Source organism: Scyliorhinus torazame, chromosome 8, assembly GCF_047496885.1.
Source record: "Scyliorhinus torazame isolate Kashiwa2021f chromosome 8, sScyTor2.1, whole genome shotgun sequence".
In the NCBI taxonomy this organism is placed as follows: Eukaryota; Metazoa; Chordata; class Chondrichthyes; order Carcharhiniformes; family Scyliorhinidae; genus Scyliorhinus; species Scyliorhinus torazame.
The window spans coordinates 228116583-228132882 of record NC_092714.1 but is presented as its reverse complement, the minus strand read 5'-3'; the positions used below and the strand labels follow the sequence as shown (position 1 = coordinate 228132882).

The following is a 16300-nucleotide window of genomic DNA, read 5'->3' as shown; positions in this document are numbered from 1 at the left end:
AGCCACGTGTTTAATTGCTCTCTCTCCCTATTCCTCATCTCACTATCACGTGGCACGGGCAACAACCCAGAGATAACAACTCTGTTTGTTCTAGTTCTGAGCTTCCATCCTAGCTCCCTGAAAGCCTGCCTGACATCCTTGTCCCCTTTCCTACCTATGTCGTTAGTGCCATGTTGACATCCGGTCTCAAGGTCTGAAACCGGTGAATTTGACAAGTATGCAGAAAGCCTCAACCCTCTCTTCAACCATATAAGCATCATCAAAAATAAAATGATTTACTTAACAATACCAGCAAGCTACTGCCACATATCCTTCCACAAAATGTTAGCAGCAGTAGCTGCAGCCCCTTAACAAATATAGTTGACAGAGGCAAAAATAGAATATGGAAAGGAAGAATAGAACTTGGAGACAGAGCAGAGGCAGGAGGACAAGCTGAAGCTTAGAGGTAGATGTGTTCATGCTGCAATGGACTCAGAACGAGTAGAGATGCTGACTAAAGTGCACAAAGAGATTAAACAAAGAAAAATTTCTGATGAAAGATCATCAGCCTTAAATGTTAACTTTATTCCTCTCACCACAGATGCTACCCGATGTGCTTAGTATTTCCAGCATTTTCTGTTTTTATTTTAAAATGTCAATGTCAATTTCAGACAGAATTTTTTTCCTCTTTGCTGTTCAACATCATGCTACACTCGTTATGCAACAATTATGGTATAATTGTCAGTCTGAGGTCAGTAGCTACAAGTGATTGCACGAGCAGCTTTTTGCTGCCTGGCTGTGAATCTAAGTCTTGCGACTGGAAGGGAAAGATCAGTCATATTTATTGCAACTGAATGAATGGGTCTCTAGGCACAAGAATGAAGAAGGTTTCACACTCCAGCCGTGTATATCACGCGAATCGCTTAAGTGTTTAAATAGAAAACTTGACATTTAAAGCCTCACCCAATCATTCTTTTGGATAATGCAAAAAAAATACTTAGCTGTGTGGATTTGGAAAGATGAATGCGATTAGAACGGCTTTAAATAAAAGCGTGGAAAATTACATTTTTATGCGTTTAACAATGGCTTACAGTACGAAGTCTTACAACACAAGGTTAAAGTCCAACAGGTTTGTTTCGATGTCACTAGCTTTCGGAGCGCTGCTCCTTCCTCAGGTGAATGAAGAGGTATCTCTTCATATGGGCTCTTCATATCACCTCATATGGGCAAGGCACCCCAGCATAGGCAAAATGCCATCTGGGTACCTAGGCACTGCCAGCCTGGCACCATGGCAGTGCCCCTTCAGGCCTGGCAGTAGTAGCCTGGCACCCAGGTGGCACAGATAACCACCCGGGGCGCCGATTGCCTGGGAGACCCCCCCCAAGCGCCATTCCACCTGGCCCCCCCCATTGTGTGGACAAGTGTTAAATGGTGCCCGGCTGTGGTCTCCTCGGTGAGGCTGGTAGATGCTGGATGCCGATTCCATCTGGCATCGGCAGGGTTAGTGAGCTTTTAAACTTACTGAACTCTGAAATCGCGACATCTCACGAAAGCTCGTTAGATCTTGCGGGGGCAAAACGACCATCGGGGATCCCGGGATCTACCAGCTATGTCCCATTCCGATTCCAGTGGGTGATGCCTGGCCAGTAGATCATCTCCCAGGCCTTGCGCTTGCATTTCTCAATGCCCAGGTGCCCTTCGAGAAGTTTCCTGAGTGTGGGCGACCTCAGAGACTGTGGCATGGCAATCTTGTGCTGCCGCAGAAGACCATTCACCTCACTAAGTTCAGAACGGACATTATAGTATGCTGAGCAGGAGCCTTTTGGCCAACCTTCCTTAAGGCATTTAATGATCTTTTGCAAGTTCGGATCCTTGGCCATTTCTGCCCTGATCAGATCTGACTTTTCTTCAGTGACCGGGACCGAGGCAGCAACTAGATTATCATTCGCCGGACTTCGTCGTCCCCCAGACAAATTTGCTCGATGGCTGTAGCTCTCGAGAGCATGTCAGTGACTGCCAGGAACTTGCCTGGCATATAGACAAGGTCAAAGTCGTAATGCTGGAGCTTCATCATTAGTCGTTGTATTCTAGGGAACATCTGACATAAGTTCTTTTGTACTATTGCTACCAGAGGCCTGTGGTCCATCTCAACCACAGACGTGGGCAGCCCACACACGTAGTCATGAAATTTCTCCAGGCCCTTGATTAGCTCCAGGCATTCCTTTTAGATCTGCGCATACCTGCGCTCTGTACAAGTCATAGCGCGTATGCCATCGGCAGCCAATCGCCATCAGCACCCTGTGCAGAATCTCGGCACCAATACCATCCTGAGATGCATCGGTGGAGATTTTGGTTTTCTTAGTCGGTCAAAGAATGCAAGGACGGGGGCCGTGGTTAGGGAGACGCACAGCACTTTCCTCAGGCCGGTCCTCTCTTCATAATTTTGTAGTCATATGATGCCTATCTGTTCTGCCCTGGGCCTGGATGGGGGTTGGATTGCATTGTGGGGTACAAATGTAATTCCCCCTCAGTGCTGGGATTTTTGTGAATTTTTTCCTTTTGAAGTGAAAAGATCTGGTAAATATGTGAAATTGTCCATTTATTTTCTTTTATTCGTTCTTGCGATGTGGGTGTCACTGGCTGGGCCAGGATTTGTTGCCGATCCCTAATTGCCCTTGAACTGAGTGGCTTGCTCGGCCATTTCAGTGGGGGGCAGTTAAGAGTCAACCTCATCTCTGTGTGGGTCTGGAGTCACATGGAGGCCAGACCGGGTAAGGATGGCAGATTTCCTTTCTGAAGGACATTAGTGAATCAGATGGGTTTTTACAACAATCGGCAATGGTGTCATGGTCACCATTAGACATTTAATTCCAGATTTTTATTGAATTCAAATTTTACCATCTACCATGGTGGGATTTGGACACGATACCCCAGAGCATTACCCTGGGTCTCTGGATTACTAGGCCAGCGACAATACCACTACGCTACAGCAAATTATCTAAATGGCATGAGATTGCAGAGCTCTGAGATGCGGAGGAATCTGGCTGTCCAAACCCATGAATTTCAAAAGGCTAGCATGCAGGCACAGCAAGTAATTAAGAAAGCTAAGAGAATGTTATAATTTATTGCAAAGAAAAATTGAATACAAAGGTAGGGACGTTATACTTCAGTTATGAAGTGCATTGGTGAGACAACATCTGGTGTATTGAGATGTAAATGTTTAGGAAGCAGTTCAGAGAAGGTTTACTGGACTAATACCTGAAATGAGGTAACATTGAACATGCTAGGCTTGTACGCACTGGAGTTTAGAAGAGTAAGAGGTGACTTGATTGAAACATATAGGGTGAGATTCTCTAGCCTCCCCGCGGTGTGTTTCTCAGCTGCGGGAGGCAGCCCACCGTTGGTCAGCAGTGGGATCTTCTAGTCCTGCTGCTGTAACTGGGATTCCCCACTGAATCCATCCCACACCGCCAGGAAACCCACTTCAGGGGTGTGCTGCTGGAAGGACCAAAAGATTCCGCCAGCATGAACAGCGGAGGATCTTGCCCGGAGGCTCCTGAAGGGTCTTGACAGGGTGGATGTGGAGGGGATGGTTCCTTTTGTGGGAGAATCTAGAACTGGGAGGTCACTGTTTAAAAACAAGAGGCCACCCATTTAAGACAGAGATGAGGAGAAATTGTTTCTCTCAGTGGGTCGTGAGCCTTTGGAACTCTTTTCCTCAAAAGGCGATGGAAGCAGTGTATGTGAATATTTTTAAGGCAGAGGTAGATAGCTTGTTGATTACCAAGGGGATGAAAGGTCACCGGGGATAGGTGGGATTGTGGAGTTGAGGTTACAATTAAATCAAACATGATCATATTCAATGGCAGAGCTGGCTCGAGGGGCCACTGAATCCTAATTCGTATTCAGATATTCCTATGAATGTGCTCATAAAAAGGTTAAGCTGAGGTGGGTGCCCACGTCTCTACAGAAAACTGTGCAGGAGATGACTACTGGAGTAAATTAAGCTTCTACACATATAGATCATAGTAGCAAATGAGAAAAAATAAGTTCTCTGGATTGAGAAAAGCAGATTTAACTAAATTGTGCTCACGATAAAGGAAATAATTTCTGCATTATGTCTGACCAGCAACTGAATCCATAGAATTTTTGCTACATCAGCAATGCAGCCTGGAAGTAATCTTTCTGCTTATTATGTGAATGAATATGCTGTATTCACTTGAGTCATATCTACCTTTTCCTTTCCACTTAAGTAATATCTATACACAGCTATTTTTCTGAACTCTAATGTCGGAGGAAATATTTGGAGAGTTCTGTAATTTTATCAGAGATTATTGAATTGCTTCCCCGTGAAGGAAGGACAATTACCACAGCTAATTTCTGCCTTCAAGCTGTGCTGCATTGCACAGGTAGGTTATACAACACTGACAGTTACAAATAGCTGTGCCCTGTTGCTGATTTGGTTCCTTCCAGAAGCATAGCTTGGTAGACTATGAGTACACCATGTCATATATCTTTGAAAATATGGTCACCCTAGCAACTAGCTGTGCAAACTAGAAGACTTGGCCTGAATTTGTATCTAACTTACCAGGAGCTGGGTGGGGTTGAAAAGTTGTGGGGAACATGGAAGTTGAATTTCCCCTACACACTGTGTTTTAACTCAACAGCACACACATGGGCATGATCCAACGGGCACGCTGTGCCAGGAAAGCAGCTTGCCGCGCTGATGAATGCCGGGAGACCCCGCTCCCGGGATCTACCCGGCTCGCCACGCCTCGTGAGGTCCAACGCGATCTTGCGAGACGTTGCGATGTAAATCCCGCCCAAATCTTCATATTACACCGGGACAGTTAATCTCACTCTAATGTGCAGATTCCAAAGGTACCTGAGGCTTTGGGATTCATCCCCTTTGCCTCAGAGACCTCGGGCAAGCGCCGTTCAGCATTGGCCCCCACAAACAGGGATCAGATGGAATAGCACTTGTGGGGGTTCCCCAGGGGATCGGAGGCCCCCAGCTGCATGACCTTGGGCAGGGTGGTGCCTGGCACTGCTGGGGCCACCCTGGGCACACTGGCAGAGCCAGCTTGGTACCAGCCTGACACTGCCATGGTGACATCACCAGCTGGCATGGGCACTGCCAAGGTGCCAGGTTAGTACAGGATTGGCGGCCTTGAGAGTGTTTGAAGGCCTTGGTTGTAGTGATTGGCTACATGGGCGGAGAATGGGAAGCTGGAGATGGCTGGATTGGAGGGTGTAAGGGCTCTTGGAGGCCTGGGGATTGATCAGAAGACACAGGCCAGGCATGTGGATGCTATGATGTTGGCTGCCTTGGGCAAAGGCTGGAGGCCTTGCTGGGGGTAGGAGTTCGGGTTGGAAGTCTCATGGGGAAGATTGAGCTGGGGCGCTGTTGTCTCCAATCATGGAGCTTGCTCAGGCAGGTACAATAGATCCAGGAGATGGGTGTAAAGATTCTTGGCTCTGGCAAGCCTTCATCCTGATAGAGACCTGGATGAAACCTGGTTACCCACCGTCAAAGTTGAAAAGTTGAACAGTAGCGAGGTTCGCAGCCTCATCAGAGTATTTAAAGTGTCAACCCACCTCCTTGGATCAGCTGATCACCCACTCGCCTTCTCCGCTTCTCCAGTTAAAGTGGAAATGAGTTGGGTTTCAGACTATATTCTAATTTTTAAGATGTTACACATATTCACTCGACTCAAATCCACTGTTTTACGTAAAACCCCCACCCCCTCCCCCATTTCTGAAAATCTGTTAATAAGGAACCTGCGATATAAATCTCCTGTTATGAACAGTTCCTGTGTGGTACCTGTTATAGCATGATGCGAGAAAGCCTCGACGTAGGTGAGGTAATTATGTGGGCAGTGTTTCTTTAGCCATTTGCAAACATCTTGCTGACTCCACAGCACTACAGGCTTAGTGTGCCTTGCGAACGTTGGACTTGTATGAAAACTATAGTATCCATCATTGGATCCGATCTGCAAAATAAAATGAAATACATTAAACGATTCTACATAAATCACCTTTGGGTTTAAATTATTCTACAGAAATGGGGTAAACCTCGCATGACCCACTCCAGGCACAGAGTCTTGCTTAAACAGTTATGCAGGTCAGAGTACTGGGTTTGGAGGTCGGCACGCCTGATTTCAGCATTCCTAATTTTACAGTGATTAAAAATCAAGAAAACCATAAATCAGACAGACAGGCTCCCCACAACCTACTTGCCGTAGGTAATGCTGAGTCGATACCTGCCCTTTTAGTTATATGGCAAGCAGGCAAATTGGAAAATCATATCTAATATTAAAATACTGCACGGAGCGATGGAGTTAGATTGCATTTTGATTAGACTTATGTTTATATGAGGAATTTTTGATCTTAAAATACACGCTTCGATTAATATTTTTCCTTTTAATATATGTTTTGCACTGATAATGAAAATTTGGAAACTAAATCAAACTTCACATCTTTGGACTACGATATTCATAATATATGGCAATGAGCAGCCTTTTTTGACATATCAATCCACTGCACATTAAAGGCTTTTTACTTACCAATAATTTAATTTGCTGCTCCAAACCGCTTCAGAGATTCACTCAATAATCTCCACCTTTTCTTAGGGCAGTAAATTAAATCCCCAGTTCTATCATATTTCTGTACTGTGTGCATTAGTTATTCTATGAAGCAACGCTAACCATAACCTTTATGACAGTTGAAAAGCCCCACATACCTGGCCCTATAAACTGATTTGACAAAATTCAATCACAAAACCTCCACTGTTCCACCTTCAGTTTTAAAAATAAAACGTGCTAACTTATATCAAGTTTAATATTTTAACACAAATGGAAATCCCACAAATTATTCTCCGTATAAAGATCATTGCACACTTCCTCGGCAATCTATGAGTCACAACAGCAAGTAAATTTCTTACTGAGGATATAATATTAACTTGAGATTTAAGTGTTTGAAAGCAATGAAATAATTTTCTGCTACACTTATAGTTTATTATTAATAAAACTTTATTGTCAAAAAAAGTTGGTTAAAGTGTTCAGCTTATGGAATCCTTTGACAATCTGATGAGGCAGTGCTTCATTTGCCTCAGCTGTTGAGAGTTGTCACTGGTTTATAACAAAATCCCCCAGCGGTAACAGCTTGTGATCTTTTTTGTCAATTTGCTCCTTAGGGTGCATGTTTTACTACAGCAACAAATGTGCATTAATTTTCCTGTCAGTTTTATTTTACTCTCTCCTTTATTCTCTCACTTGATTTCCTTCTGGTCTTGCCTTGGCTGATTTAGTTCGATGTAATGGCCACTCCCACCACTATGATTGAAGGACATCATATGAGATACTGGTCGGAAAACTGGTTTATTCCCAGAAATCACATACCAATCTAAAATCAGAGGATGCTTTGGAGAGGGTACAGAGGAGATTTACCAGGATGTTGCCTGGAATGGACGGCATGTCTTATGAAGAGAGTTTGAGGGAGCTAGGGCTTTCCTCACTGGAGCAAAGAAGGCAGAGTGGTAACTTGATAGAGGTGTACAAGGTGATGAGAGGCATGGATAGAGTGATAGCCTGAGACTTTTCCCCAGGGTGGAAGTGGCTGTCACGAGGGGATATAATTTTAAGGTGATTGGAGGAAGGTATAGAGGAGATGTCAGAGGTAGGTTCTTTACACAGAGAGTGGTGGGTGTGTGGAATGCACTGCCAGCAGAGTCAGAGTCATTAGGGACATTTAAGCAACTCTTAGACAGGCACATGGACAGCAGTAAATTGAAGGGGTGTAGGTTTGGGTGATCTTAGATTAGGATAAATGGTCGGCACAACATCGCGGGCTGAAGGGCCTGTACTGTGCTGTATTGTTCTATGTTCTATAAAAGCTGCAGTATTTATAGAAAGAGCAAAAGCAGCATTCACATAGTGCCTTGTGCCTCCCATCAACATATGAAATCATTACAGTACACACGTAGTACTGTTACATCAGTAAACTCAGTAGGTATTTTGGATTTGGCTAGATCCAAAAACAACAAGATGAATGTGTTGCTAAATTCTGAGACTGTGAGGTTAACAGAGAATCATTGTCCAGGATTTGGAGAGCCACCTTTAAGAATGTCAATGTTTAACATCGATCTAAACATGCAAACAGTGCAACGACTTAACATCTGATCTAAAAGATGGTATCTCCAGCAGTGCAGCTCGACCTCAATACTGCAATGGGGTATTATTCACTTCGATGATGTTCCCAACACTTGGACAGGGGAAAGCTGAGAGTCAACAGCTGCAAAAGCTGCAATACATATTTAATAGGAAGATTATTCTTTTTCTTCTTGAGTTCCCTGCCCAAAGGCAGGTCCAACCCAACCGTACCATGACCTCCACCATAGTTAGAGCAAAGAGGCAGGTCCCGAATCATCCCAAAACTAGAAGAAGGAACAAACCCAGTGCTGTTGACATCAATCTGATCTACACTGGCTATTCTGCCAACTGAGCCAACATTCCCTCCAAGGAGTCTGAGTTGCTGCGGCAACATACACTTTTACATGCATATAGTTTGGAGCCATGAATAGCGATGGTAGAGGTTCCAATTTCTTTCCATCACATGGCTGATCAGGGATTTCTCCCACTATTACCACCTGCCATTGGTGTATTGGAAGGATTTGCAGGTTGATACCCAACCTGGTTGACTGGTATTAACACACTATCCTTGGTCATCGAATTCTGGAGTGCCACATGAACTCAGAGCATTTGGTTCAGAGGCACAAGAACTTCTAGGCAGATTATATTGAGGTTGATTCCAAACTGGAGCAGAAGAAAGGATGGATGTAGACTGCAGAGGGTGCAGACAGGCTGTCAACAAATGATGATTGGGTAGCCAAGGGCTCCTGCTGGATTACAGCTCAGTGACAGGGCATGGGTGTGGGGATGGGGGGATTTGTGGGAACAAGGGAAAGTCTTTGGCAGGGAAGACTGTTTTTACCTTCCTTCCTACCACCAACTATCAAATGACTGGCCCACTCACAATCCAGTTAATATATAATTAAGGATATGTTGATCTCACAGAACTGCAATTAGTATGAGGCATTTGCTTTGGTCAGGTGAATACATCATCTGCCACCAAAACCGGCGAGACTAAAATCAAACATTGACAGAAACTGAGCAGGAAATTAAACAGTTCAATTTGAACTGCTCATTCATTCTGTTCCCATCCAACAGAAACAGTTACATTTCCTTTATCTTTATAAGGCAATATAAACAGGGCAGTGGACTGTAATAATAACATTTGCTCTACTCTGTAGATACAGGTGATCATTGTTTGTCAAACTGCCTGCAGGATAAACATCTTCTCCTGAATTCCCTTTATTCTGGGTTAGGATTTACGTCAGCTTTCACAGGATTAACAGCCTGATAGTTTGTTTCATGTCCTGCAACTTTGAATGCATTTCATTAACCAATTGCCAAAGGATAATGTGCCTTTTGTATTTCAATACCTTCCCTGAATGAGGTTTATGTGTTTCGATCTTCAGGGACAATGGACACTAGGAATTGTGTGTAAAAATGCTTTCTTCATTAGAGTCCTATTGACAAATGTTCTTTCCCCTCTTAATATAATGCAAGAAGATGACAGTGAAGCTCTGAGAAGAACACAGACCCAGAAAGAAAGGATGGATGGTCTATTCACAGGGCAATTAATATAGGAAATCATAGTATAAATTCGGCTAATCTAAGTAGCCTTTTGAATCACGTATGAATAATGTGCATTGTTATATGCAATAAATTTAACTGTTAGAGGTAGAGCGTACGCAATGCAGTGGGCTGGAAAACAATATGGCCACCAAAGCAGCTTCAAAGAAGTTGGGCAATTTGGTTGATTTAGTAAAACTTTTCCCAACTCTGATTGTGATATTTGAATCAAGCAGTATCATTCACTTGTTCTTCAATTTGACTGATTTGCCTACAACACTTTGCATGCCAAGGTACCTGACAGAATCAATGCATGTATTGTATTTGACTCCTAGATGCAATATAGGTAAAAAGGGAGACAAACGGGAACAATGGGCTGGATTCTCCCCCCCGCCACACCACATTTCTGTTTCACCCCGCCGGCGGGATGCTCCGTTACGCCGGCTGGTCAATGGAGTTTCACTTTGTGGGGCAGCCCTACGCCATCGAAAAACCCCCGGGCAGCTGGCAAAATGGAGCATCCCACCGGCAGAGAATCCAGCCCAATATTAGTAATGCAGTTCACTTCACAGGTTTCTAATGTTTTCTCCATTATGTTGTTTGGGTTTATGCCATTGTAGCAAAACACATAGAGAGGCATTTTCCATTTTTGAAACTAAATGCCGTGGTGGGTTTATTTTGCGGTGTGTTTCCCGTTCGTTAGAGTGGTGGGAAATTGGGCCCAATTTCGTACTCAGGTGCTAATTAATTATAAATAGGTGAGTATCTCTCTGAATCACAGCATGATGGGCAGCATGGTAGCACAGTGGTTAGCATTGTTGCATCACAGCACCAGGTACCCGGGTTCAATTCCTCAATAACCCTCATCCTCCCCACAATAACCCTTACCTTCCCCACAATAACCCTCACTTTCCCCACAATGCCCAACACCATCCAACAGTAGCCCTCAACTTGGGCGGGATTCTCCGACCCCCTGCCGGGTCGGAGAATCGCCGGGGGCTGGCGTGAATCCCGCCCCCGCCGGTTGCCGAATTCTCCGGCACCGGATATTCGGCGGGGGTGGGAATCGCGCCGCGCCGGTTGGCGGGCCCCCCCCGGCAATTCTCCGGCCCGCGAAGGGATGAAGTCCCGCTGCTGGAATGCCTGTCCCGCCGGCGAGAATCAAACCACCTCTCTTACCGGCGGGACAAGGCGGCGCGGGCGGGCTCCGGGGTCCTGGGGGGCGGCGCGGGGCGATCTGGCACCGAGGGGTGCCCCCACGGTGGCCTGGCCCGCGATCGGGGCCCACCGATCCGGGGGCGGGCCTGTGCCGTGGGGGCACACTTTTCCTTCTGCCTTCGCCATGGTCTCCACCATGGCGGAGACGGAAGAGACCCCCTCCACTGCACATGCGCAGGGATGCCATGAGCGACCGCTGACGCTCCCGCGCATGCGCCGCACAGCAAAGTCAGTTTCACGCCAGCTGGCGGGGCACCAAAGGCCTTTCCCGCCAGCTGGCAGGGCAGAAATCAGTTCGGCGCGGACCTAGCCCCTCAAGGTTAGGGCTCGGCCCCTCAAGATGCAGAGGATTGCGCACCTTTGGGGCGGCGCTATGCCGGACTGATTCGCGCCGTTTTTGGCGCCGGTCGGCGGACCTCGCACCGATTGCGGAGAATCCCGCCCCTCCTTTCTGTCTCTGAAGAAATTCACCAAGTTATTGAAGGCAGACCCAAATATTGCCCTTCTTCCTCATAGACTGACTCGCCTGCTCACTGTGAGCTTTAAATGACTGGGCATCTGAAGGCCAAATTTCCCTTGTACCTCGCACTGAATTTGAAAAGTACCATTTGATTGCAAAAACCTATCTGTAAATGAGTGGAAATGATATGCTAATGGAGTTAGATTACGTCACTGCCCGCCATCTTCATGCACATCGCTTTCTCCCACTTCCACCCCACTGCCAGCTTAATTCGGGCTTTACTAATCCTGATATCAGCTATCAGACAAAGGAAGGGGAATTGGCTTCCTGAAGGTCCTTCAGTTCCCACTTGTAGTCCCTCCGTTGAACTCAGGATGTCGGAGAAGGAGAGAACTCAGTCACCAAGCCACATGAATACCCACTAGGGTCTATCTAATAGGTTGCCCACTGTATGTGACCCTCGCCCTATGCTGTTTGACTACCAGTAAAGTTGGGATGAGGCCCTCAAATGGGTCAGGCCATTCCTGTCCCTTCCATCAAATTAGACTTAACTGGGGAGGGTTGGGAAGGTGATAGGTTCTCTAACTTGTACATTCCCACCACATTATAACCCCCCCCCCCACCCCCCGCCCCCAGCCTCCCTCTCAGGGAAGCAGAAAATTCCACCCTTCATCTCCAACCTTGTCAATTACTATCTTTAATAATCCTAAAATGGTGAGTTGGCTTAAATTGAAGGTAGCGTAGCTGCTGCTTCCAAAAAGGGACTCATGTCATGACACTGTTTTGCTGCTGACAGATAACATAAATGTTGATGCACTGGAAGCTCTGCAGTTCAGGAAGACTAAAGGTTTTGTGGATGCATATGCATATGAACATGTGAATACAAAGAAAAACAGTTGGTGCATTAATCCTGCCCTAATCTGTGATGGAACAACTCTACACACCATCGATCCTTGCCCCTTACCAAACACCAGCCTCACCATCACCAATAAAGCTCTTTGAAAATGAGCTTTGACAATTCCAGCTATGCCACAAAAAATGCACAACCCTCAAATTCAGTTACTGGATATCTATTGAGAAATATAATGTAATAATATGCATGGCAAAACCAGTCTGTGCATTGCTGGTGTCCTCTGTGGTGGTAGGCAGAAATATTCTGATATTTTTAAATCTTTTTTTCATTTCATTGATTTGCTGATCGCTCTGAATTCATTAAGGATACATGCTGAAAAATATTGAAGCTGACCAAAAGCAGCCAGTGAAGAGTTAAAATATTCATATCAATTCTTTTATACCATCCCTTCTTTTACAGGAGGATTTACTATCCACAGAAAGTGCTGGAAGTACGTGCTCACAATGGATTAATATTACATTACAGAGGTTGGGTCACACATTATTCATTGTTGAATATGATCATTTCACTTTGGGGACTGACATTGAAATAGAAGTCAGACAAATCGGATCAATGTCACTCTCTGATAATTGGCCGAAGTTGTAAGTGAAGCTGGTTGATATTGTCTCTGTTTCATATGCTGGTGGCTTGGTCCATATTGTCTCGCATAGCTATTAAAACGGTGGCACAGTGGGTAACACGGCTGCCTCACAGCGCCAGGGAATCAGGTTAGATTCTGGCCTTGGGTGCTGCCTGTGTGGAGTTTGCATGTTCTCCCCATGTCTGCGCCGGTTTCCTCTGGCTGCTCCTAGTTTTCTCCCACAGTCCAAAGATGTGCAGGTTAGGTGGATTAGCCTTGCTAGAAATTGCCCCTTTAGTGTCCAAAGATGAGCAGGTTATGTGGGGTTCCGGGGATAGGGTAGGGAATGGGCCGAGGTAGGGTGCTCTTTCAGAGGGTCGGTGCAGACGCATTGAGATGGGCTGAATGGTTTCCTTCTGGATTGTCAGGATTCTATGGATTTACACTATACATGATGAACTATGAGGTAGGCACACCTCTCTTGAGTACAGACTATTCTATCTGCTCCATAGAATCTCTGCACATGACTGTTGATGTCATTCTTACATCATGGTGTACATCACCTACTCATTAGCATAACTATTTATATATACCCTCCCTCCCCCAGCCCCAAGTATAATATTAGGAAAATAAAGGCAGTTTTAGGGGATTTATATTTGGATTGGTAAACATTAGAAATCTGGGGCGAAATTCTCCTACCCGCCCCGCCACATTTCTGCCCCGACCGGCCGGAGGGAGTCTCCGTAACACCGGCCGATCAATGGAGTTTCCCATTGTGGGGCAGCCCCACGCCATCGGGAAACCCCCGGGCGCCGGCAAAACGGAGACTCCCGCCGGCGGAGAATGACGCCCAAGCATAGTTTTAAGTGGGTTTAATTTGATGTTTCTGTGCCTGGAAGGGTAAAAACCTATAATTAGATTCATGCTGAACAAGGTGTTGGTATGTGTGGGAATTGATTTCAATTTCAACTGTGATTCTATTGTGCTGAGAGAGGACTATGGCGTGAAGAAGAAATAAACAAGCAGTGGTTGGTTAGTGGCTGCAGCCTTGTAAGGTAGGGAAGCTTTTAAGTTTTAGTTTAGCTAATTTGATTGCAGTTGCAGATAGGTAGTGAGAGAGAAGGCAGCTCTCACAGCTCTGCGAGAAGCAGTTGGTTTGAGAAGACCAAAAAGGGACCATCTCCCTCAGCTTTGTGAGAAGAAAACCCATAATATGGAGTAATGGTTGACACAGGTGCCGGAAATCTAAGTCCAGCTACTTAAGGAAACGTAAGAGACGTTTCCAAGAAGGAACAGAGAAAACTGGGAACCAGAACAGATGACTGTTCAGTAAAGCCACAGAGACTTGAAAAGGCATTGAATTGTGAGAGGCCGGATACAGGTGTGCAGTAGTGCTAAGAGTTGTGAGAAATTGCTAACGTTTGGGAGACATGGGCCGGGATTCTTCGACCCCCGCCAGGTCGGAGAATCCCCGGGGGAAGACGCAAATCCCGCCCCGACGACGGCTGCCCTATTCTCCGCCGCCATTTTTCGGGTGGCGGTGGCGGGATTCCCGCCACATCGGTTGGGGGACGTTGACAGCGGCCCCCCTGGCGATTCTCCGGGCCCCGATGGGCCGAGTGACAGTCCAGTTTTGGCCAGTCGCGCCGGCATGAATTACTCACCTCACGCACGGCGGGACCTGGCAGGTGAGTATGCGGGGGCGGTCCTCGGGGGGTATCCGACCCCAGGGGGGCCCCCACGGTGGCCTGGCCCGCGGTTGGGGCCCACCGATCTGTGAGCGGGCTTGTTCCGTGGGGGGACTTCGTTCCTTCGCGCCGGGCCCCTGTAGGGCTCTGCCATATTGCCCAGGGGCCGGCGCGGAGAAGAGAACCCCCGTGCATGCGCGGAAATATACTGGCCAGTCTGCGCATGCGTGAGATCATGCCGCCCGTTCCGAGCTTGTGCGAACTCGCGCTGCCCCTTCGGCGCCAGCTGGAGCGGCGCCAACCCCTCTGGTGTCCACCTAGCCCCCAAAAGTTCAGAGAATTCCTTACTTTCGGGGCTGTTGATGCCGGAGGGGTTGGCGCCGGTTTTCCCGCCGGCGTGAGGACTTAGTCCCCAGAAGGGAGAATCCCGGACATTATTTGAAACAATTTTGGAAATCGGTGGCTGGACTTTGGAGTTTGTATAAAAGCCTTTAAGACAAAGGAAACCTGAAGGGTGAGGTGTAAAACCTGAAAACAAAACCTTGATGGAAGCAATGGAAGGAAAACATAATTTAAAAGAAGATTTGAAAGTGTGACTTTTAAAAGCAGAATTTTAAATCACTCATGTGGAAGCTTCAGTGAGACAAGATGGCTCACGGTATAGGAATATTCTGGGAGGATTTGAGGAGAAATCAACAGACATTCATTTGGGTCCAGAGAGGAGTGTGTCTTTCCACAGTCATCTTGTGTGCTTTGTGTGTTACCGAGACATTGTAGCTTAAAAAGCCCTTTTAATGTGTGCTAATCTTAAAATCTGTGTTTAATTGTTAAGATAAAGGGGAGTAAAGGTGTATTGTATCATAATCCAATTTTTGATGTTTAATAATTTTTGTTTTCTTGTTAAAACTAATTTGCAGCCCTGTGGCTCTGTTCCTCCATATTTTACAAGTAAAAGTTATGGTGCCAGATTCTCCAATTCGAAGGCTACGCGCAGAGGATCCGTGACATTTTATGTGGAAAAAATAGGTGCCGCCCCCTCACCGATGCTGCGACCGGTGAGGGGCTAACAGCGCACCATGAAAACACCCGGCCTTCACGAAATAAACGGCTGGAGAATGACCGAGTCTGCAGCCGCACATGCGCACGGCGACGGCCTGCAGCGGTCGCGCCATAAAACATGGTGCTGGCTGTGTGCGGACCCGACCTGCCAAATAGTGCCCCCCATGATACCCCCTCGCCACCCCCTGGCCACCCCCCGCCAGTCCCCCCAGCCCTCGCCGAAGCCCACCGGCCAGCAGCACGACTCCCGCCCGACTGTGGTGGCGCTGGACACAGTCCACAGCCGCAGTCGGGCAGGGTTCCCACACGGCTGGGACAGCAGGTTTCCCGCGCCATCGTGAACTCGGCCCATCTGGGGCGGAGCATCAGGGGAGGGCCTACAGGTGACGTCCTGAAGCCGTCCCAACGGCGTGCGACACGCGATGAGCCTGTTTCGGAGGGGGCGGTGTATGCAAAGCCTGCGTAAAACAGGCACCGCCCCCAATTCTGTCATTAAAAAGGGATTCTCTGCCCGATCGGCAATTACGAAATCGGTGTTGGGAAACGGAGAATCTCACTCAAGGTTTTTTGAGCCAAGGTTCCATTCTGGGGTCTTCCTGTCCAGTTATAACATCAGCTAGGCGTGACACCTTCTACCGAACACACCAGCAACCTCTCACATTACTCAATACAGCCACAACACAAAGCCATCAGCAATCTGTACTCATGCCTAACATTCAGACACTCCAT

General features: G+C 46.8%; 1 protein-coding gene across 1 annotated transcript in view; it reads right to left on the bottom strand.

The window, feature by feature from the left end:
- Positions 1 to 16300, bottom strand: part of LOC140428430 (sterile alpha motif domain-containing protein 10-like) — a 157296-nt gene that overhangs the window by 53251 nt on the left and 87745 nt on the right. Inside the window, exon 3 of the mRNA XM_072514867.1 lies at positions 5804 to 5972. Coding sequence (XP_072370968.1) covers positions 5804 to 5972 — 169 coding nt within the window. The remainder of the gene's footprint in view (positions 1 to 5803; positions 5973 to 16300) is intronic.